The 22,826-nt window shown below is 35.1% G+C and overlaps 1 protein-coding gene and 1 pseudogene across 1 annotated transcript in view; both read right to left on the minus strand.

Moving 5' to 3' along the window:
* Nucleotides 1-5,448: 5,448 nt before the first annotated feature.
* The window catches only part of dnajb6b (DnaJ heat shock protein family (Hsp40) member B6b), a 37,219-nt gene continuing 19,841 nt past the window's right edge, over nt 5,449-22,826 (minus strand). Inside the window, exons 9-10 of the mRNA XM_058395449.1 lie at nt 7,716-7,814; nt 5,449-7,609 (exon numbers count right to left, since the gene is read on the minus strand). Coding sequence (XP_058251432.1) covers nt 7,509-7,609; nt 7,716-7,814 — 200 coding nt within the window. The 3' untranslated portion in view covers nt 5,449-7,508. The remainder of the gene's footprint in view (nt 7,610-7,715; nt 7,815-22,826) is intronic.
* Nucleotides 21,669-21,766, minus strand: LOC131356991 (U6 spliceosomal RNA; annotated as a pseudogene).

Genomic DNA, 22,826 nt, shown 5'->3' on the forward strand with positions numbered 1-22,826 from the left:
TTTTAATCTCAGGTGTGTGTTTAATCTCAGGTGTGTGTTTAAGATCAGGTGTGTGTTTAATCTCAGGTGTGTGTTTAAGCTCAGGTGTGTGTTTAATCTCAGGTGTTTATTTAATCTTAGATGTGTGTTTAATCTCATGTTTGTGTTTAATCTCAGATTTGTGTTTAATCTCAGGTGTGTTTAAGATCAGGTGTGTGTTTAATCTCAGGTGTGTTTTAATCTCAGGTGTGTGTTTAATCTCAGGTGTTTATTTAATCTTAGATGTGTGTTTAATCTCATGTTTGTGTTTAATCTCAGATTTGTGTTTAAGATCAGGTGTGTGTTTAATCTCAGGTGTGTGTTTAATCTCAGGTGTGTTTTAATCTCAGGTGTGTGTTTAATCTCAGGTGTGTTTAATCTCATGTTTGTGTTTAATCTCAGATTTATGTTTAATCTCAGGTGTGTTTAAGATCAGGTGTGTGTTTAATATCAGGTGTGTGTTTAATCTCATGTTTGTGTTTAATCTCAGATTTGTGTTTAATCTCAGGTGTGTATAAGATCAGGTGTGTGTTTAATCTCAGGTGTGTTTTAATCTCAGGATTTTGTTTAATCTAAGATTTGTGTTTTAATCTCAGGTGTGTGTTTAATCTCAGGTGTGTTTAATCTCAGGTGTGTTTAATCTCAGGTGTGTTTTAATCTCAGGTGTGTTTAAGATCAGGTGTGTGTTTAATCTCAGGTGTGTTTTAATCTCAGGAGTTTATTTAATCTTAGATGTGTGTTTAATCTCATGTTTGTGTTTAATCTCAGGTGTGTTTAAGATCAGGTGTGTGTTTAATCTCAGGTGTGTGTTTAATCTCAGGTGTGTGTTTAATCTCAGGTGTGTGTTTAATCTCAGGTGTGTTTAAGATCAGGTGTGTGTTTAAGATCAGGTGTGTGTTAATCTCAGGTGTGTGTTTAATCTCAGGTGTGTTTAAGATCAGGTGTGTGTTTAATCTCAGGTGTGTGTTTAAGCTCAGGTGTGTGTTTAATCTCAGGTGTTTATTTAATCTTAGATGTGTGTTTAATCTCATGTTTGTGTTTAATCTCAGATTTGTGTTTAATCTCAGGTGTGTTTAAGATCAGGTGTGTGTTTAATCTCAGGTGTGTTTTAATCTCAGGTGTGTGTTTAATCTCAGGTGTTTATTTAATCTTAGATGTGTGTTTAATCTCATGTTTGTGTTTAATCTCAGATTTGTGTTTAAGATCAGGTGTGTGTTTAATCTCAGGTGTTTATTTAATCTTAGATGTGTGTTTAATCTCATGTTTGTGTTTAATCTCAGATTTGTGTTTAATCTCAGGTGTGTTTAAGATCAGGTGTGTGTTTAATCTCAGGTGTGTGTTTAATCTCAGGTGTGTTTTAATCTCAGGTGTGTGTTTAATCTCAGGTTTGTGTTTTAATCTCAGGTGTGTGTTTAATCTCAGGTTTGTGTTTAATCTCAGGATTTTGTTTAATCTCAGATTTGTGTTTTAATCTCAGGTGTGTGTTTAATCTCAGGTGTGTTTAATCTCATGTTTGTGTTTAATCTCAGATTTGTGTTTAATCTCAGGTGTGTTTAAGATCAGGTGTGTGTTTAATATCAGGTGTGTGTTTAATCTCATGTTTGTGTTTAATCTCAGATTTGTGTTTAATCTCAGGTGTGTATAAGATCAGGTGTGTGTTTAATCTCAGGTGTGTTTTAATCTCAGGATTTTGTTTAATCTAAGATTTGTGTTTTAATCTCAGGTGTGTGTTTAATCTCAGGTGTGTTTAAGATCAGGTGTGTGTTTAATCTCAGGTATGTGTTTAATTTTCGATTCAATTCATTTGTATAGTGCTTTTAACAATGGACAATGTCTCAAAGCAGCTTTACAGAAGTATAGAAACATAGAAGGAAAAAAATATATAAAGTTTAAGTTAAATTCACTATTTCATCCCTAATGAGAAGCCTGAGGTGATGGTGGTGAGGATAAACTCCCTGTGATGACCTGAGGGAGGAACCTCGAGAGGAACCAGGCTCAGAAGGGAACCTCATCCTCATTTGGGTGACATTGAACAGAAAATGATGTAAATGTAAATAAATAATGTCCTTTCTACAACAGCAACCAAGGGCTTATGGGGAACTATTACTCACAGCTTTGTGTTTAATTTAGAGCTTAAAAAAACCCCTCATGGTTTCAGTGGAGAAATAATCCAAGAATTTCTCTCATTTTCTCTTTAAGATTTTTAAAGGCATTTAGCCTTGGCCTCATTTTGGTTCCAGTATAAAATCTCCGAATGAAATACTTCTCACTGTATCTGTGGATTTTTAGTTGCCTATTTCTGTAGTAAAAGCAGCAGGAAGAATGTGTGTGGTATTTAATATCATGTAGCTTTAAGCCTAGCTTCAGTAACTTTACAGTAATGTAGAAAATAAAATCCTGAAGCTTGAGTAACAAAATTCAGTGTTTATTATAAAAATGAAACAGATGTTAAAAATGGATGATGGAGAGCAGAAAATTGAAAGAATTTTTTAGCCCTATTCAGATGGGATTAGGTTTAGAACAGAATGTGGAATAATCTCACCATCTTTTCTTTATTTTTTACCTTTTTTGTTTTTCTTTTTTTTTGTGAGCAGTTCGTTCCTTTAGAGTTCTGTTCAGATATAAAAGTCTTTATCTCACAGTGATAAAATAATTATATTTAATTATATTTATCAATTATATTAAATTATAGTTGCATATGTTTTATTTTTTAAAAATCTATATTTTTATAATCATTTTAAATTCATTTCTGTTTTATTTGTATAGCACTTTTAATAGGAGACATCATCACAAAGCAGCTTTATAGAAATGTATAAATTCAGAATAAAAGGATGAAAAAGGATGATGATGAAGAAGATAAGGATAAAGTTAAAAATAAAGCTCTGGTGGTAAAAAAAATTGTGATTACTGGTAATTACTGTGGCTTCTACAGCAGCACAACACAACGGTTTACTCCTTACTTCATCTGATCGGGATAAAAGTTTCTGATTAATCGGCTTCGGTGCATCAGCCGTGATTATAGGAATTAGACATTTCACGATGAAGAAGGCTTAATCACCCTCGCCTGGCTCTCAGAATACCTTCTCTGAGAGCTCGCTGTGGACGAGAAGACACTTAAAGACTTCATTAAAAGGTCTTTAAAGCGGTGACTGTAATACAGCCAAGCCAATAACGGACCTCTTTCTTCATCTTTTACTAGAGTGCCATTTTTGTAAACAAGACTGAACTCATTTGCATTCAGCGACGCCCACAAAACTCTATAAAAAGTCTGGGAGCACAAAATGACAAATACACCACCACTTCTTTCAAAACCAAATGTTTAGTTTGCCTTTTTATTTTATTTCATTTTATTTTTTGATCATTTTTATTTAGTTAATTAATTATTTTATTTTATTTTTTATTTAATTTAATTTGATTTCATTTAACTTAATTGTATTTTATTTTATTTATTTACTGTAGTTATTTTTTAACCAGTACTCTGGCATTTTATTTTCAATCCGTATAAAGAAACGAGTGTCTGTGAGTCTGATCTAAAACGAGTCTGTCGTCTTTCAGTGTGTTTCAGACGTGTGTTTTTCCCTCTGTTGGAGAACCTTACACAGAGTTTTACTGGCTGAAGATGAAATCTGAGCTGCTTTTTAGATGAACAAGCACTTGGAGCATCTCAGAGAGCAGAAATGGGTTTGAGATCAACATTTACTTTGAAGATACAAACATTTGTGTGGGAAAAAATAACAGTTTCTGTTTATTTGGGATCTTTTCTATAGACTAAGGAAAAACAGAAACACTACAAATTCTTAAAGTCCCGAGTGTCTACTTTCATCTGAGCTTCATATTAACCTCCACTGTGGAGTGAGACATGAAAAAGACACTCAACCATCACCATGGAGACGATAAACAGAGGAGGAAACTCTACTTTTGGGGCTTCTGGGGAAAAGAGTTCATTTATGGGATTTGTGTCGTATCAATAAAATAAAAACACAACATACTTTACAGGATGTTCCTGTAAATTAGTCTTAATGTTCATTTTTATTTTTCTCTTCTTTTCTTTTTTGTTATCTTTTTTGTTTGTTTTTATTTATCACACCCAGGAGCATGAGTAGGCTATGATTTTTCTTTCTTTCTTTCTTTCTTTCTTTCTTTCTTTCTTTCTTTCTTTCTTTCTTTCTTTCTTTCTTTCTTTCCTTCCTTCCTTCCTTCCTTTCCTTCCTTCCTTCCTTCCTTTCTTTCTTTCTTTCTTTCTTTCCTTCCTCATTTTCTGTTTTTTCCTTTCTTTCTTTCTTTCTTTCTTTCTTTTTTTCTTTCTTGTTTTTGTTCTCCAATTATGGGATTTTTATAAATAAGTCGATTTATAAATAAATGTTTTGTTATCCAGATTAATCCAACCAAGAAAGAAAGTTTACCACAAAAAAACACACTAAAACTCCCAATTTGATAGTCCCAAGTCTATGTAAGTCTAAAGTAAAAGTAACTGATGCCAGATGTAACAAATGTGTTTTTTCCTTATCCCATGTTCTTTTAGTTCATCAGCTTTTTGTTTGTTTGTTTAGTCTGAGCTCAGGTTTAGCTTTTTGTTTGTTTGATTAGTCTGAGCTCAGGTTTAGCTTTTTGTTTGCTTGTTTAGTCTGAGCTCAGGTTTAGCTTTTTGTTTAGTTTTGTTTTGTCTAAACTCAAATTTATCTGGAAAAAATCTATTTAAAGTGTAGTATCATATCAACAGAAATAATCAAGCTCCTCTGCCATCAGGTTACTCCCAGATGTTATTAAACTCTGCAGTACCAGGGAAGCTGTGGGTTTCATCTGGAATATGGAGGAAATTAAAATGTTAAGCATCAAAGGTTTTCGAGCCAGAAAACCAATCCTGAAAAAAAAAAATCAGAAATGAGGGGAGTTTTAACCGTGGAGGAAAAAATGAGAATGTGTTTTTACCTCTGCTTGAAATTGTGAAGATTATTAAGCTGTGATTTTATTTCTTTACCCCATTTTCTTTTAGATAGAAAAATGTTGAGCTACTCATAAAACATCCCAAATAAACACTATCTATAAATCTAAAAACTATTAAAAAAATCTATAAATATCAGGAGAAAAAAACAAATAAATAAAAAAAGGAAACACTGAGAAAAAAATATCTTTATAATAACAATATCTAAATAAATCAAATATTTTATCTTAATATAAATAAAATATAATATATAGTTTAAATAATGCTATTTGGGTCATTTTTTGCATTTTTTTTCCCCTCTCATTCTTTGACTTAATTAATTGTAGATAGAAAACAAATTTGTTATGGATCGAGTCAGTCAGTGAACACAGAAATATTCTGTGTATTTTTTTTTTGTAAAAGCATTTTTATTGCTCAAAATCTATTTAGCAAATTGTCTTTATCAAGCTTCAATCTAAATCTAAAATATTCACAAAAGTCTTTCTGGATAAAATAGAGAACTTTACTAATCTAATACAAAAAGTATATATATATATTTCTTATTGAAAAAAAAAAAACTACATTATTAAAGTATCTCCTACAGCCGAGGCAGTACACAGAGGACGTAAACAGCAACAGCAGATTAGAATCTGAATATTCTATTAGAAACAGCGATAAGTAGTGAGATCCGGGTTCTCCGGAAAGTTCAACACCATTTACACCTTTAATCTTTAAACAGATATCGTAAAAAGATTTCTGTATAACTGAGATGTTTGTTACAGACAGGAAATACTGTTCGCTTTTAAAGGTTCTTTAGTTCTCCTTCTGAGGGAATACTTACAAGGTCTCTGTACAAACCTTTTTTTTAATTTGGATCATTCTTTAATTTTTTTTAATCTGAAATTAAGATTAGAACCCTGAGCAAACCCTGAAAGAACCCCTTAAAGAACCCTCAAAGAAACCTTAAAAAACCTTCAACAAACCCTGAAAGAACCTTAGAAAATCTTGAACCGAACCCTTAAAGATCCCTGAACAAACAATGACAGAACAAAGAACCAATTAAGAAGCCTCAAAGGACCCTGAAAGAACCCTCAACAAACCCTTAAAGAACCCCTAACAAACCCTCAAAGAACCTTGAACAAACCCTTCAAGAGCCATCAAAGAACCCTGAAAAAAACCTCAACAAACCCTTAAAGAACCCCCAATGAACAGTGACAGAACAAATAACCCATTAAGAACCCTCAAAGGACCCTGAAAGAACCCTCAACAAACCCTGAAAGAATGCTCAAAGAACCTTGAATGAACCCTTAAAGAACCCTCAATGAAAAGAGAAAAAATCTTTAAATAACCCTCAAAAAACCCTTAAAGAGCCCTCAAAGAACCCTGAAAGAGTCCTCAAGAAACCCTTAAAGTACTTTGAACAATTCCAAACATCCTCAAAAAACTCTGAAAGAACCCTTAATGAATCCTGAAAGAGTCCTAAACAAACCAAAAGAACCCTGAAAGAACCATAAAGAACCCATTTCACAAAGTGTGTAGCTAGCTGCTAGCCTCCTCTCTGTTCCTCTGTCAGATATCTGTATTGATGAAAGTGAATATTAACGACATAACACGAGAACACTGAATTAATAAAAGTCCCAAATAAATAAACTTCTTCATTTCCACCCTTCACTTTTTACTGTAAGTGATTTTATTAATAATTTACTAATCTCTGTTCCTGAGCTGGTAAAGCACTCTCAAGATGATAAATTTGCTTATTTGCATTGACCCCGCCCACTATTTTATGTCACTTTCAGGTACAAACACATGTAATTCCATATTCAGGAAGTTTATGTAAATCAGCTTGATTGTGTTTGTACTGACTGTGTAGTGCTGAGCAAAGTAATAATAAAATATTAATATTATAAATTATGCAAAATGACAATACTTTTATTTGATTTTGAAATATTCTATAAGGCTATAGGACTCATGTTGATTATTAATTAGTGTTCATTTTTTGGTTCAAATTCTCTACAACTTTAAAGTGTCAAATGTAAAAAATAATAATAATAATAATAATAATAATAATAAAATAAAATAAATAAAACAAGTAAGGTATGCTTTTTGCATTTTTTTTGCCTTAAATTTAAACTAAAAGCATATTTGTTGTATTAAATCCCACACTGTCTTTATTTATTTATTTATTTATTTGTTTGTTTGTTTGTTTGTTTGTTTGTTTATTTATTATTATTATTATTATTATTATTATTATTATTATTATTATTATTATTATTATTATTATTATGATTATGATGTTTTCATCTAATAATGGGGCTCCTTTCCCAATCGTCAATCCACTTAAAAATGTAGATATTTATTTATTTATTATTAAAAAAAAATCAATTTCTAGTGATATCACTAATTCTGTGACTAAAACTCTTTAAGAAATGCCATCTTAAGTCGTGACATTACCCAGCTACAGGATACTATACTATACTATCACACACACTCTACAGTTCTTCTGTGGTTTTATTATCTTGCGCTTATGAAAAAAATAATAATATTATTCCAAAAAGTGCTGCAAAAAAACTCAGAACCAGGAGCCGATCCTCGGAGCCAGGCGTGGATTCATCTTCTTTTTGTTATCCGTGTCTGAACGCCAGTGTTTCTTTCTTCTGCTTTCGAAAAATCCTGCAAGAGAGCAAAACGTTTAGAAAATTATTGAAAAAATGTAGAACTATCTGCATTTCATTAAAAAAGTGAATGGTTTGTGGATAAATCTGCTGATCTGTCAGACCTCTGGTGCTTCCTCGTTCCCCGTCATCCTCGTCTGTGGCGTTTCTAAGGTAACGGGAGTGAGAGGCGGGGCCAGGCAGGGCACTCGGAGTGCTGATATCTGTGTGAAAATGAACAGATAGAAATCTGTAATAAATATACACATAAGCTGGAGAGAAACACGCTGTACAGAAAAGTGTCTGCTTTTTCACCTTCTGCTTTTTTTCCAAATCAAATCTGGACATGGGAGATGTATAGCCTATCATTATGAATTATAATGAAAATATATAAACTGTTAAAAGCAAGTCTTACCCCTTGCATGGTTATGAGAGAAAAAAAAATATGAAAATAAGCACTGACAAAAATGTAAATGTGTTGAATACACCATAAAATAATCTTTTTTTTTATTATAATAGAAAGGAATATGTGTAAATCATTGAAATATATTAATTTTCATTTTTAAGTATATTTAGCAGCTTCCATTTATTGTAGTCCATTATAAATTTTTAAAGGAAAATGTTTTGCCAACAGATGCACTAAAACATAAAATGAAGTAAAAGACATTATTACAAAATAATTATTACTAATGAATGAATGAATGAATGAATGAATGAATAAATAAATAAATAAATAAATAAATAAATAAATAAATAAATAAATAAATAAATAAATAAATAAATAAATAAAGTCTAGATGAATTCTGAAATCTTCATAAAGCTCATGATGCTCACACAACATTCCAAGCTGTTCTTAGTAACATGACAAGCTGTTGGTCTGATTGTGAAGAAGAGGCTGGTGAGAGCATGACTGTTTTATAAACAATATCTGCAACTAACTACATTTGCTGATAAAAATATAAGGTATAGCTTTGTAATAAATAATAAATAATACATTTACACAGATAAAAATATATATTATTATAAATTTTGCTATAAGATAAAATTTTTAAGAGTTAGTAAGATTAAAAGCATGACTAAGAGTATGCGTAAGAGTAAGAATGATTGAGTAAAAGTTACAGTAAGAGTATTTGTATGAGTATAAGTAACAGTAAAAGAATGAGTAACAGAGAAACATCATAATAAGAGAAACAGTAACAGTAACAGTGTGAGTAACAGTAACAATGTGAGTAACAGTAACAATGTGAGTAGCAAAAAAAGTATCAATGTCAGTAACAGTAACAATGTGAGTAACAGTGTGAGTAACAGTAACAATGTGAGTAACAGTAACAATGTGAGTAATAGCAACAGTAACAATGTGAGTAGCAAAAAAAGTATCAATGTGAGTAACAGTGTGAGTAACAGTAACAATGTCAATAATAGCAACAGTAACAATCTGAGTAACAGTAACAGTGTGAGTAACAGTAACAATGTGAGTAACAGTAACAATGTGAGTAATAGTAAAAGTAACAATGTGAGTAATAGTAAAAGTAACAATGTGAGTAACAGTAAAAGTAACAATGTGAGTAAAAGTAACAGTAACAATGTGAGTAACAGTGAAAGTAACAATGTGAGTAACAGTAACAGTGTGAGTAACAGTAAAAGTAACAATGTGAGTAACAACGTGAGTAACAGTAACAATCTGAGTAACAGTAACAGTGTGACAAACAGTAACAATGTGAGTAATAGTAAAAGTAACAATGTGAGTAACAGTAACAATGTGAGTAACAGTAAAAGTAACAATGTGAGTAACAACGTGAGTAACAGTAACAATCTGAGTAACAGTAACAATGTGAGTAACAGTAACAATGTGAGTAACAGTAACAGTGTGAGTAATAGCAACAATGTGAGTAACAGTAACAGTAACAATGTGAGTAACAGTAACAGTTTGAGTAACAGTAACAATATGACTAACAGTAACAGTGTGAGTAACAGTAACAGTGTGAGTAACAGTAACAATGTGATAAACAGTATCAGTAACAGTGTGAGTAACAGTAACAGTAACAGTGTGAGTAACAGTAACAATGTGACTAACAGTAACAGTGTGAGTAACAGTAACAATGTGAGTAACAGTAACAGTCTGAGTAACAATAACAGTGTTACAGTAACAGTAACAATGTGAGTAACAGTAACAGTCTGAGTAACAGTTACAGTGTAACAGTAACAGTAACAATGTGAGTAACAGTAAAAGTAACAATGTGAGTAACAACGTGAGTAACAGTAACAATCTGAGTAACAGTAACAATGTGAGTAATAGTAACAGTGTGAGTAACAGCAACAATGTGAGTAACAGTAACAGTAATAATGTGAGTAACAGTAACAATGTGAGTAACAGTAACAGTGACAATGTGAGTAACAACGTGAGTAACAGTAACAATCTGAGTAACAGTAACAATGTGAGTAATAGTAACAGTGTGAGTAACAGCAACAATGTGAGTAACAGTAACAGTAATAATGTGAGTAACAGTAACAATGTGAGTAACAGTAACAGTAACAATGTGAGTAACAACGTGAGTAACAGTAACAATCTGAGTAACAGTAACAATGTGAGTAATAGTAACAGTGTGAGTAACAGCAACAATGTGAGTAACAGTAACAGTCTGAGTAACAATAACAGTGTTACAGTAACAGTAACAATGTGAGTAACAGTAACAGTCTGAGTAACAGTTACAGTGTAACAGTAACAGTAACAATGTGAGTAACAGTAAAAGTAACAATGTGAGTAACAACGTGAGTAACAGTAACAATCTGAGTAACAGTAACAATGTGAGTAATAGTAACAGTGTGAGTAACAGCAACAATGTGAGTAACAGTAACAGTAATAATGTGAGTAACAGTAACAATGTGAGTAACAGTAACAGTAACAATGTGAGTAACAGTAACAGTTTGAGTAACAGTAACAATATGACTAACAGTAACAGTGTGAGTAACAGTAACAATGTGATGAACAGTATCAGTAACAGTGTGAGTAACAGTAACAGTGCGAGTAACAGTAACAATGTGAGTAACAGTAACAGTGTGAGTAACAGTAATAATGTGAGTAACAGTAACAGTGTGAGTAACAGTAACAGTGTGAGTAACAGTAACAATGTAAGTAACTGTAACAGTCTGAGTAACAGTAACAGTGTGAGTAACAGTAACAGTAACAGTGTGAGTAACAGTAACAGTGTGAGTAACAGTAACAATGTGATGAACAGTATCAGTAACAGTGTGAGTAACAGTAACAGTGCGAGTAACAGTAACAATGTGAGTAACAGTAACAGTGTGAGTAACAGTAATAATGTGAGTAACAGTAACAGTGTGAGTAACAGTAACAGTGTGAGTAACAGTAACAATGTAAGTAACTGTAACAGTCTGAGTAACAGTAACAGTGTGAGTAACAGTAACAGTAACAGTGTGAGTAACAGTAACAGTGTGAGTAACAGTAACAATGTGATGAACAGTATCAGTAACAGTGTGAGTAACAGTAACAGTGCGAGTAACAGTAACAATGTGAGTAACAGTAACAGTAACAGTGTGAGTAACAGTAATAATGTGAGTAACAGTAACTGTGTGAGTAACAGTAACAATGTGAGTAACAGTAACAATGTGAGTAACAGTAACAGTGCGAGTAACAGTAACAATGTGAGTAACAGTAACAGTGTGAGTAACAGTAATAATGTGAGTAACAGTAACAGTGTGAGTAACAGTAACAATGTGAGTAACAGTAACAGTGTGAGTAACAGTAACAATGTGAGTAACAGTAACAATGTGAGTAACAGTAACAGTAACAGTGTGAGTAACAGTAATAATGTGAGTAACAGTAACAGTGTGAGTAACAGTAACAGTGTGAGTAACAGTAACAATGTAAGTAACTGTAACAGTCTGAGTAACAGTAACAGTGTGAGTAACAGTAACAGTAACAGTGTGAGTAACAGTAATAATGTGACTAACAGTAACAGTGTGAGTAACAGTAACAATGTGAGTAACAGTAACAGTCTGAGTAACAGTTACAGTGTAACAGTAACAGTAACAATGTGAGTAACAGTAACAATGTGAGTAACAGTAACAGTAACAATTTGAGTAACAGTAACAGTCTGAGTAACAGTTACAATGTAACAGTAACAATGTGAGTAACAGTAACAGTAACAATGTGAGTAACAGTAACAGTCTGACTAACAGTTACAGTGTAACAGTAACAATAACAATGTGAGTAACAGTAACAGTAACAGTAACAATGTGGGTAACAGAACCAATGTGAGTAACAGTAACAGAACCAATGTGAGTAACAGTAACAGTAACAATGTGAGTAACAGTAACAATGTGAGTAACAGTAACAGTAACAATGTGAGTAACAGTAACAGTCTGAGTAACAGTTACAGTGTAACAGTAACAGTAACAATGTGAGTAACAGTAACAATGTGAGTAACAGTAACAATTTGAGTAACAGTAACAGTCTGAGTAACAGTTACAATGTAACAGTAACAGTAACAATGTGAGTAACAGTAACAATGTGAGTAACAGTAACAATTTGATGAACAGTATCAGTAACAGTGTGAGTAACAGTAACAGTACCAGTGTGAGTAACAGTAACAATGTGATAAACAGTATCAGTAACAGTGTGAGTAACAGTAACAATGTGAGTAACAGTAACAATGTGATGAACAGTATCAGTAACAGTGTGAGTAACAGTAACAGTACAAGTGTGAGTAACAGTAACAATGTGATAAACAGTATCAGTAACAGTGTGAGTAACAGTAACAGTGCGAGTAACAGTAACAATGTGAGTAACAGTAACAGTAACAGTCTGAGTAACAGTAACAGTAACAGTCTGAGTAACAGTAATAATGTGACTAACAGTAACAGTGTGAGTAACAGTAACAATGTGAGTAACAGTAACAGTAACAATGTGAGTAACAGTAACAGTCTGAGTAACAGTTACAGTGTAACAGTAACAGTAACAATGTGAGTAACAGTAACAATGTGAGTAACAGTAACAGTAACAATTTGAGTAACAGTAACAGTCTGAGTAACAGTTACAATGTAACAGTAACAATGTGAGTAACAGTAACAGTAACAATGTGAGTAACAGTAACAGTCTGAGTAACAGTTACAGTGTAACAGTAACAATAACAATGTGAGTAACAGTAACAGTAACAATGTGGGTAACAGTAACACTAACAGTAAAAATGTGAGCAACAGTAACAATGTGAGTAACAGTAACACTAACAGTAAAAATGTGAGCAACAGTAACAATGTGAGTGACAGTAACAGTAACAATGTGAGTAACAGTAACACTAACAGTAAAAATGTGAGCAACAGTAACAGTAACAATGTGAGTAACAGTAACAATGTGAGTAACAGTAACACTAACAGTAAAAATGTGAGCAACAGTATCAGTAACAGTGTGAGTAACAGTAAGAGTAACAGTAACAGTAACAATGTGAGTAACAGTATCACTATTAACAATTTGAGTAACAGTAACAATGTGAGTAACAGTAACACTAACAGTAAAAATGTGAGCAACATTAACAGTAACAATGTGAGTAACAGTAACAGTAACAATGTGAGTAACAGTAACAATTTGAGTAACAGTAACAGTCTGAGTAACAGTTACAGTGTAACAGTAACAGTAACAATGTGAGTAACAGTAACAGTAACAATGTAACAGTAACAATGTGAGTACCAGTAACAGTCTGAGTAACAGTTACAGGGTAACAGTACCAGTAACAATGTGAGTAACAGTAACAGTAACAATGTGAGTAACAGTCTGAGTAACAGTTACAGTGTAACAGTAACAGTAACAATGTGAGTAACAGTAACACTAACAGTAAAAATGTGAGTAACAGTAACAATGTGAGTAACAGTATCACTATTAACAATTTGAGTAACAGTAACAATGTGAGTAACGGTAACAGTAACAATGTGAGTAGCAGTAACAGTAACAATGTGAGTAGCAGTAACAGTAACAATGTGAGTAGCAGTAACAGTAACAATGTGAGTAGCAGTAACAGTAACAATGTGAGTAGCAGTATGGGTATGAATAAGAATATGCATATGAGTAACAGGCAGTATAAGTAAGAGTATAAGTTAGAATATAAGTATGGATAAGGGTAACAGTGTGAGTAACAGACAGTATAAGTTAGAATATAAGTATAGATCAGAGTTACAGTTTGAGTAACAGATAGTATGAGTAACAGACAGTATGAGTAAGAATATAAATATAGATGAGAGTAACAGTAGGGGCTTCATCAAGATGTAAGAACACAAATGTAGGGTTTATCCAGGGCATTTGCCTCCTCCTCCTCTGTCTCTCTTATCACATAATGGTGATGCGTCTGGCATTCATATTTCACTCAGCACGCTTTAATCGTGATTAGACGTGTAAACAGATCGAGGTTTCTTTATTCTCTCAGCATGGTCATTTACATTTATATTGAATTAGCGTGACGGAGTGAAGGGGCTCGCCTCCCTCTGCTATTGTGCTGTGTAATTACACAGGGGAGAAGAGAAGAAAGGGGACAGATGCTGCTTTAACCATTCCTCTTTTATCCAACACACACACACAGACACACACACAGTATCAGAAAAAGAAATGATCGTGATGTTTAATAGCTGAATGTTTAACAAATCCCTCGTTAAGCTCTGTGTTCCAGTCGAGACGCTCGGGAAGGAAACCCTGCTGTACGGCTTCAAGAAAATGAAACATCTCAGAAATGACCTTTGACCCCAAGCCTGTGTATCCTGACCAGCAGAACCAAATAACTTGATGGTTCTTTTCAGTGATCAGTCCATTTCACACAATTCAACAGAAGTTGTGTCTGAGCCTGAAAGGGTTAATTGCAATAAATCAGTCCTGTTTTTCTTGTTTATTTCACAACACCGCTGCTTCGTTAATTTCATTAATCAGGAAGATAAATACAACTCAGCGTGCTTTACTCAGAACAGACCAGGAATAAATAAACTGCTAGAATTCATTGTGTTGTGTTAACTAGCTACAGAACAAATACACAGATTTCAAGAGTTTATTTTATTTATTAAAGAACGGGACATGCTTCCTTTTTACCCAGTTACAGATACAATTAATTTAACTTCCTGTTCGCACTTATGTTATAGCAGTGTATATAACAACTTTATTCTCTGTCTTCAGTCTAATAAGACAAAAATAAACAGCTTGTCATTTTACACAGAAACCATGAAGTGTAAACTCCTCTGTCCTGAAGGAGTCGGAAAACTCGCCAGAAGATAGAAGGAGGAGAAATGCAGAAAACACAGTCACAGTCACAAGACTCAGTGGACAGAAAGAGAGACATATAGACAGAATGGAAAAGAGAAAGATGGAAAAAGGGAGAGAAAGAGACAGAAAGGGAGAGAGACAGACAGAAAGGGAGAGAGAGACAGAAGGAGAGAGAGAGAGAGACAGAAAGGGAGAGACAGACAGATGGGGAGAGAGAGACAGACAGAAAGGGAGAGACAGACAGAAGGGGAGAGAGAGACAGACAGAAAGGGAGAGAGACACACAGGGGGGGCGAGAGAGACAAAAGGGGAGAGAGAAAGATAGACAGAAGGGGAGAGAGAGAGACAGAAGAGGAGAGAGAGAGAGAGACAGAAGGGGAGAGACAAACAGAATGGGAGAGCAAGACAGACAGAAAGGGAGAGAGACAGAAGGGGGAGAGAGACAGACAGAAAGAGGGAGACAGACAGAAAGGGAGAGACGGACAGAAGGGGAGAGAGAGACAGACAGAAAGGGAGAGAGACAGACAGAAAGGGGGAGACAGACAGAAGGGGAGAGACAGACAGACAGAAAGGGAGAGAGACAGACAGAAGGGGAGAGAGAGAGAGACAGAAAGGGAGAGAGGCAGACAGAAGGGGGAGAGAGACAGACAGAAAGGGAGAGAGACAGACAGAAAGGGAGAGAGAGACAGAAGGAGAGAGAGACAGACAGAAGGGGAGAGAGAGACAGACAGAAGGAGAGAGAAAGACAGACAGAAAGGGAGAGAGACAGACAGAAAGGGAGAGAGACAGACAGAAAAGGAGAGACAGACAGAAGGGGAGAGAGACAGACAGAAGGGGAGAGAGAGACAGACAGAAGGGGAGAGACAGACAGAGTGTTTGAGTGTTTTTTTATAAAAACTCAGACTGATCATATCACTGTTTCAATTTGAAAGAAAAAAAAGATAAAAAGAAAAGGACAAAAAAGAGGGAAACATTCACATTTCCCTCAGTATTAATACCTGCTTTTATTTCACCTGCATGATAAAAGGAAAAAAACACTGTAAGAGCTGTGTGTGTGTGTGTGTGTGTGTGTGTGTGTTCCCACATAATCCATCTTCATTTAATTACGTTTGGAGGAGAAATAAATAATGAAAAAGCTAATGTAATAAAATGTAATCCTTTAATACTAATCAGGCCTTTTCTTCTCCTGCTGCTTGCTTCTACACACACTCCTGTGTGTGTTTGTGTGTGTGTGTTGTGTCTGTGTGTGTGTGTGTGTGTGTGTTATTTAGGTAAGATTTCTCTCTCTCGTGTCTCATTTATTTCATGTAATCACATTTTATACGGCATCACGGTTAAATACATTATCGTTTCTATAGTAACAGCTCGGACGCAGGTATATCAGATAATCAGAAACTAATCAAATGTTTTAAAGACGTTACTCATGTCATCATGTGTGAAATCTGCCATCATCATCCACCACCATCCACCGTCATCCCCCATTATGCACTGTCATCCACCGTCATCTATCATCATCCACTATAATCCACCGTCATCTACAATCATCCACTGTCATCCACCGTCATCTACCATCATCCAAGTCGTCCCCCATTATACACCATACCATCATCCACAATCATCCACCTTCATCCAAAATCATCCACCATCATCTACATTCATCCACCATCATCCACCATACCATCATCCACCTTCATCTATCATCATCCACCACTGTCTACCATCATCCACCATCATCCAAAATCATCCACTACCTTCATCTACAACCATTCATCATCATCCACCATCATAAACCGCCATACACCGTCATATATCATCATCCACAATACCATCATCCACTGTCATCTACCATCATCTACCATCATAAACCACCATACACCGTCATACACCATCCTCCACCGTACCATCATCCACCATCATCTACCATCATAAACCATACACCGTCATACACCATCCTCCACCGTACCATCATCCACCGTACCATCATCCACCATCATCTACCATCATAAACCATACACCGTCATACACCATCCTCCACCGTACCATCATCCACCATCATCTACCATCATAAACCATACACCGTCATACACCATCCTCCACCGTACCATCCTCCACCGTACCATCATCCACCATCATCTACCATCATAAACCATACACCGTCATACACCATCCTCCACCATACCATCATCCACCGTACCATCTTCCACCTTCATCTAGCATCATTCACCATCATCTAAAATCATCCACTATAATTCACAGTCATCCACCGTCATCCACCATCATCCACCGTCATCCCCCATTATACACCATTATCCACTGTCATCCACAGTCATCTACCATCATCCACCGTCATCCACCACCATCATCCACTGTCTACCACCATCCACTGTCATCCTCCACCATCATCCACCTTCATCTACCATCATCCACCACTGTTTACCATCATCCACTATCATCCACCTTCAACTACAACCATTCATCATCATCCACAATACCATCATCCACCATCATCTACCATCATCCTCCATCATCTATCATCATCCATCATAATCCAAGTCATCCACCATCATCCTCAATCATCCACCATCATCCACGTCATCCAACTCATCCACCGTCATCCACTATCATCAAAGTCTGTGTTCCACATCCAAGGTTTAATATCAGAGATTAGAGCTGGGGTCAGGATTCTGAGCTCAGGTTAGCGGATATTTCTCTCTCTGTTTCCTTTATCGCTTTCATCTTTCATTAAAAGCAGGCTGGCAAAAACACCTGGAGCTTCATCCAAAACATCAACATCAACAACAACAACAACATCAACAACAGCAGCAGCAGCAGCAGAGATTCGAGCTCGGGTTACTGAAACTGTCTGATGCCGTTCAGCTTCATTTTCAGGATTTTACAGGTTTCCATTAATTCCAATGTTTCATCAAATCAAACCTTTTTTTCTTTTTTATTTATTTTAAACTACAGCATCTTGTTTTTTATTTGTATTTTATATTCCTTTCAAAAAATCTCTTTTTGAAATTTAAGATATGGCCTATTTTCTCTCTTTTTTAAAAATCTATTTACAGCTATAAAGTAAATCAAATAGAAGAAAATTAAACTAATTTCTAGACATTTTATTTACTCATTTTAAGCAGGAAGTGGTACTTCTCTATTGGCAGAAAGTGTTTCTAAATTTTTTAAATATTTATGCATTTTTAGGAAAAAATATACAATATACAAAAATAAATAAAAAAATATAAATAATTAAATATAATTACATAAATTCATGAGGTTTTTGTTATTTTCTTCAGTATATAATCTATAATTTTACAAATTTTATAGCATTTTTGTGCCACTTTGAGTGTTATTCACAAAAAATAAAAAATAAAAAATAAATTAATTTTAAAAAATCATATATGTATTTTTATACTGATTATGTAAAGCTGTGTTGTGGTGATCTCTCCAGTGAAAAATGATTTCATAAATAAATTTGTATTAAATTTTGTAAATTATAAATCACAGATGGACGCTTTAATGTAGCTGATCGCTGAAGAAGAACAGAATAAACTCATCCCCTGTGTGAACGGGGGAGGAGGGATCGAGCCGAAACCTGTGTTTAAGCTAAATAAAGGATTGAAGATTGCACTCCGGGAAGCCTGACCTTTTCCCAACGAGCCACAGTTCAGGAAAAAGTGTGTGAAGGAGTGTGTGCACTTTAAACGTCCGGGTGTTCATCAATAATGCACGCAGCTCGGCTTTTAATTAGACTCCAGCGAGTGTTTAGAGTCAGGACGTGAACTTTAAAAGTGCCACTGAGTGAGAGCGAGTCTATAAACAGCACTGGTATTTTAACGCCAGGGAAGTGTGTGTGTGTGTGTGTGTGTGTACAGAGAGGAAATGAGGGTGTTTATAACAATTAGCCAAAAGCAAACACTGTGTAAGTTTAATCAGGAACAGCACTTAAACACTTTAAAGTTCTGGATCTATACACACACACACACACACACACACACAAGCACTTTCTCATATTAAAGTGGAGGTTTAATATCCAACAAATAGCTAGGAGTGTAAATATTATGTATATCAAATTAAAAGTCCTGCAATGTTGAGTCGCGAAGCAGTGCATTAACACAGATGGAGGAAATAAAAATGTTCCTTAAGTGTTTCTTTAGGGTTCCTCAAGGGTTCCTTATAAGGGTTTCTCAAGGGTTCCTAAATTGTTTCTCAAGGGTTCCTTGAGGGTTCCTTAAGTGTTTTTTAGGGTTCTTCAATGCTCTTTATAAGTGTTTTTCAAGGGTTCCTCAAATGCTGTTTATAAGTTTATAAGTTCCTCAAGGGTTCCTTGTAAGGGTTTCTCAAGGGTTCCTTGTAAGGGTTCCTCAAGGGTTCCTTAAGAGTTCTGTATAAGGGTTTCTCAAGGGTTCCTTAAGGGTTTCTTTAGGGTTCTTCTAATGCTGTTTATACGTTTTTCTCAAGGGTTCCTAAAGTGTTTCTTTAAGGTTCTTAAAATGCTCCTTATATGGATTTCTCAAGGGTTTCTTAAAGGTTCCTTAATGGTTCCTTGCTTCCCAAGACCCCATGTGGTTCTTTACCTAGAACATTTAAAGCTTCTCCTCCCAGAGAGAGATAAACCCAGAACCCTTTACAGAGCTAGAGCTCTGAGTTTAGATCAATACAAAGATCTCAGATATACCAGATAATGTATCATATCTTTCTATCTTATGAATGAACAAAATGAATAATGGAATGTATTTATTAGTAGAAAATACATAATAAGAATTATTTTAATTAAATAATAAATGATATAAGACAACAGGTAAGTTAATAATATAGTCATGCATTTAATTATTTGTGTTGATCAACTTCTAAAAGTGTGTTACCAAAGTATATTATTTATTTAAATATACTTTATTATTATTTATTATTCAATATTTATACCATTTATTATTAAATAATTATATATTAATATGAATTAATTTTATGTCGACAGTTTAAAAAAAACTTTGTAAATTATAAATATTTGTCTTTATTCATTTAAAAAAAATACTGTTAATATTTGTAAATATTGGGAAGTTCTGCTACATTACATTTCGTTTATATTCTTCATGTGTGTTTAAGAATAAAGAAAGTTAGGTGTTAAATCACTTATTTAGAACAATCGATATCAGTTAAATTTGTAAAATTAAGTGAGTGTATTATGGATCTGACCTGCAGGTGGAGCCAAAACACAAGAAATAATCCATTCACACCGCGCGCGTCATTCCCGAGCTCCCCAAAGTCACTTCTATGTATAACAAACTAATTTTGTACAATTCGTACAAGTTAAGTTAAGACGTTAAGGAGTTAATAACAAACAAACAAGCAAATAAATAAGTACATAAAAAGTTGTTAATGTTAAATTTACATTTAAAAGTTGTAAAACGTGTTAAGTTGTTTAATGAATTCAGTGTTTAAAATCTATCTATAAAAATGAAAGGAGTAAAATTAAATTAATCAGCATGACCATAAAATTGTGATAGATTGTGACAGATAGATAGATAGATAGATAGATAGATAGATAGATAGATAGATAGATAGATAGATAGATAGACATCACCACATGTTTGGTTTCTTCCCTGTTGTTCTCTCTGGTCTTTACATTTCAGCTGTCTTCACTTCCTGTTTGTTCAGTTTGTGGGTCAGTTTATCTTCAGCTTTGTTTTCAGTAAATGAAATGCAGCTCAGTTGTGTTCAGCTGAAGTGACTAACTTGCTTACTACAGAACATTTCACTTCTTTTCCTTAAATAAGTGAGCGAATTATATCACTCTAAACTTCAGAATCCATCCAGTCAGCTGTGACCACATTAATAAATACATAAGAACCAGTTCCACTGCAGCTGAAAACGTCCACCCCATGAAATGTGGAGGCTGTTGTTCGATAGATTGGGGTCGAAGCCATAGCACCACCAAGCTGCCACCACTGGGCCCCCGAGCAAAGCCCCCAACACCCCTCCCTGCTCCAGGTTTGCTGCATCATAGCTGCCCCTCTGCCCTGACCCCAACCTCCTCATCATTGCAAATGTGAAGAACAGAATTCCAATGTATGTGCGGTGATAATAAAGGCTTCTTCAGATCACGAGAAGTTCCTTCACTTCCCTGAACTCTTTCTTTCCATCTTTGAATGTAGGATGTTAGATCTTTCTGGAAAACTTATCTGGCCTTCCAAATTTTGACCCTTACCAGTGTTGAAGATCTTGTGTATATTCTTTAGATTGTTGACTTTGACAAAAATGCCACCTCATGGAGGATGTTCTAGATCTGGCCAACTGTCATGAAGAGGTTTTTCTTCACCGTCTGTCATGTTCCATAGTTGTTCCTCTCTTGTGGTATTTTGGGCCTGCTGGTGTTCATGAGTTTTTATTTCTTTCTTTCTTGTTTTTCTTATCAGTAGGCCAATGCCTTAACAACTAAGCTACCACATCCCCCACCATTCATCACAGGTTCTTGTTATGCCATGTCAGCATCATTGACTATTTTCATGGCAAGTGCAAATCTGAAAGTGTCAACAACAACAGGTACATAAAGACCTTTACTTTAATATTCAGTAAGAACTATAGTATTTTGTCTGGTGAGACATTATGGAAGATTATCTAGTTTTGTTAGCAAGAGGGTCCATTAACAGACTTTTGTCAATTCTTTTCTTTATATATCCCAGCTTCAGAGTTGAGGCTCAGAGCACAGGGTGGAGCAGAGAGGGTTAAAGGGCTTGCTCAAGGACCCCACAGTGGCAGTACTGGGGCTTGAACCCCAGCTTTCTGAGCAATATCCCAGAACTTAAACGACTTGAGCCACCACTGCCCCAAAAATATGGTAATGCTTCATGATTTTGAATGTCCACCTTGCCCAAGGGTCATGCTAACCTTCTCTGTTGTTGTAATTTGAGCTACTCCCTGTTCAAAGTTTTTTTTTTTTTTTTTTTTACACCGGATGCCGTCCCTGAGTTAACTCTTCAGTGGCTGTGTTAGCTCCTTGCCTGGGAATCGAACCCCTTGCCATGGAGCTTTGAAAGTGTCCAAATATTTATGGACCTGAATCTTCAACACATGAAATATACCCTCTTGGGCAGGTATGACTAGCATAGCATTGCTATATACTCACACACACACCAGATCCCATGGAATGTGCTAGAACCTGAAGAGATAAACAGAGTGATATTTCACTCCTCTCAAGGTTTACAGCAGAGGGATTTTATCTGCTTTTAACAGAAGTGACCTGCACAGACATGTTAGCGTTAGCGAGTCGACGCGAGGGTCTCGTGTTACAATCTCATCTCAGCTCTGTTTAAAGGTTAAAGACAGAGTCAGATGTTAAGAATGCTGATGATCACCTACTTCAACACAGATCCATCACTGAGACACCGCTTGTTACATCTGAGGCTTTTTGCAAAAGCTATCTGCTAGCGTTAGCTGTCTAGAGGGGCAGGTATGAGTGCATTCACACACACCTCAGGTTTACACTAGGTTACTAAGTTTTCTGTCGCTCAGTTAGCTGTTATTTGCCAGGTTAGCTACTCAAAATTAGCTTCATCTTGCTTTCTAGGAAATTTATCACACACTGGGCTAGTTTCTATCTGTCAGGTCAGTATTGCTTTCCAGCTAGCTTGCTTTCTAACTAGTTTTTATCTGCCAGATTAGCTTTCACATTCTATTTTTTTTCACAAAGCTCTAGGTCAGCTTTCTCTCAGTCCCTCAGGCTAGCATTCACAGACTAGTTTTTATCTGCAAGGACAGCTATTGCTTTCACTCACAAATCATTCACACAAGTTAACATGAAAATTTCACACACTTTCACACACTGGGAATAGCATTGTTCGCTCGTCTGCTTAGCTATCACACCCTACACTAGCTTTTGCTTGCACAGTTAGCATTCACAAACTAGGCCAGCTTTCTCACTCGCTAGATTTGTCACAGAATTTTTAAAAAAAATTCTGCTAACACTGACATTGGTGAAACTGGTGCAT

The sequence above is a fragment of the Hemibagrus wyckioides genome, linkage group LG07 (assembly GCF_019097595.1).
Source record: "Hemibagrus wyckioides isolate EC202008001 linkage group LG07, SWU_Hwy_1.0, whole genome shotgun sequence".
Classification (NCBI taxonomy): domain Eukaryota; kingdom Metazoa; phylum Chordata; class Actinopteri; order Siluriformes; family Bagridae; genus Hemibagrus; species Hemibagrus wyckioides.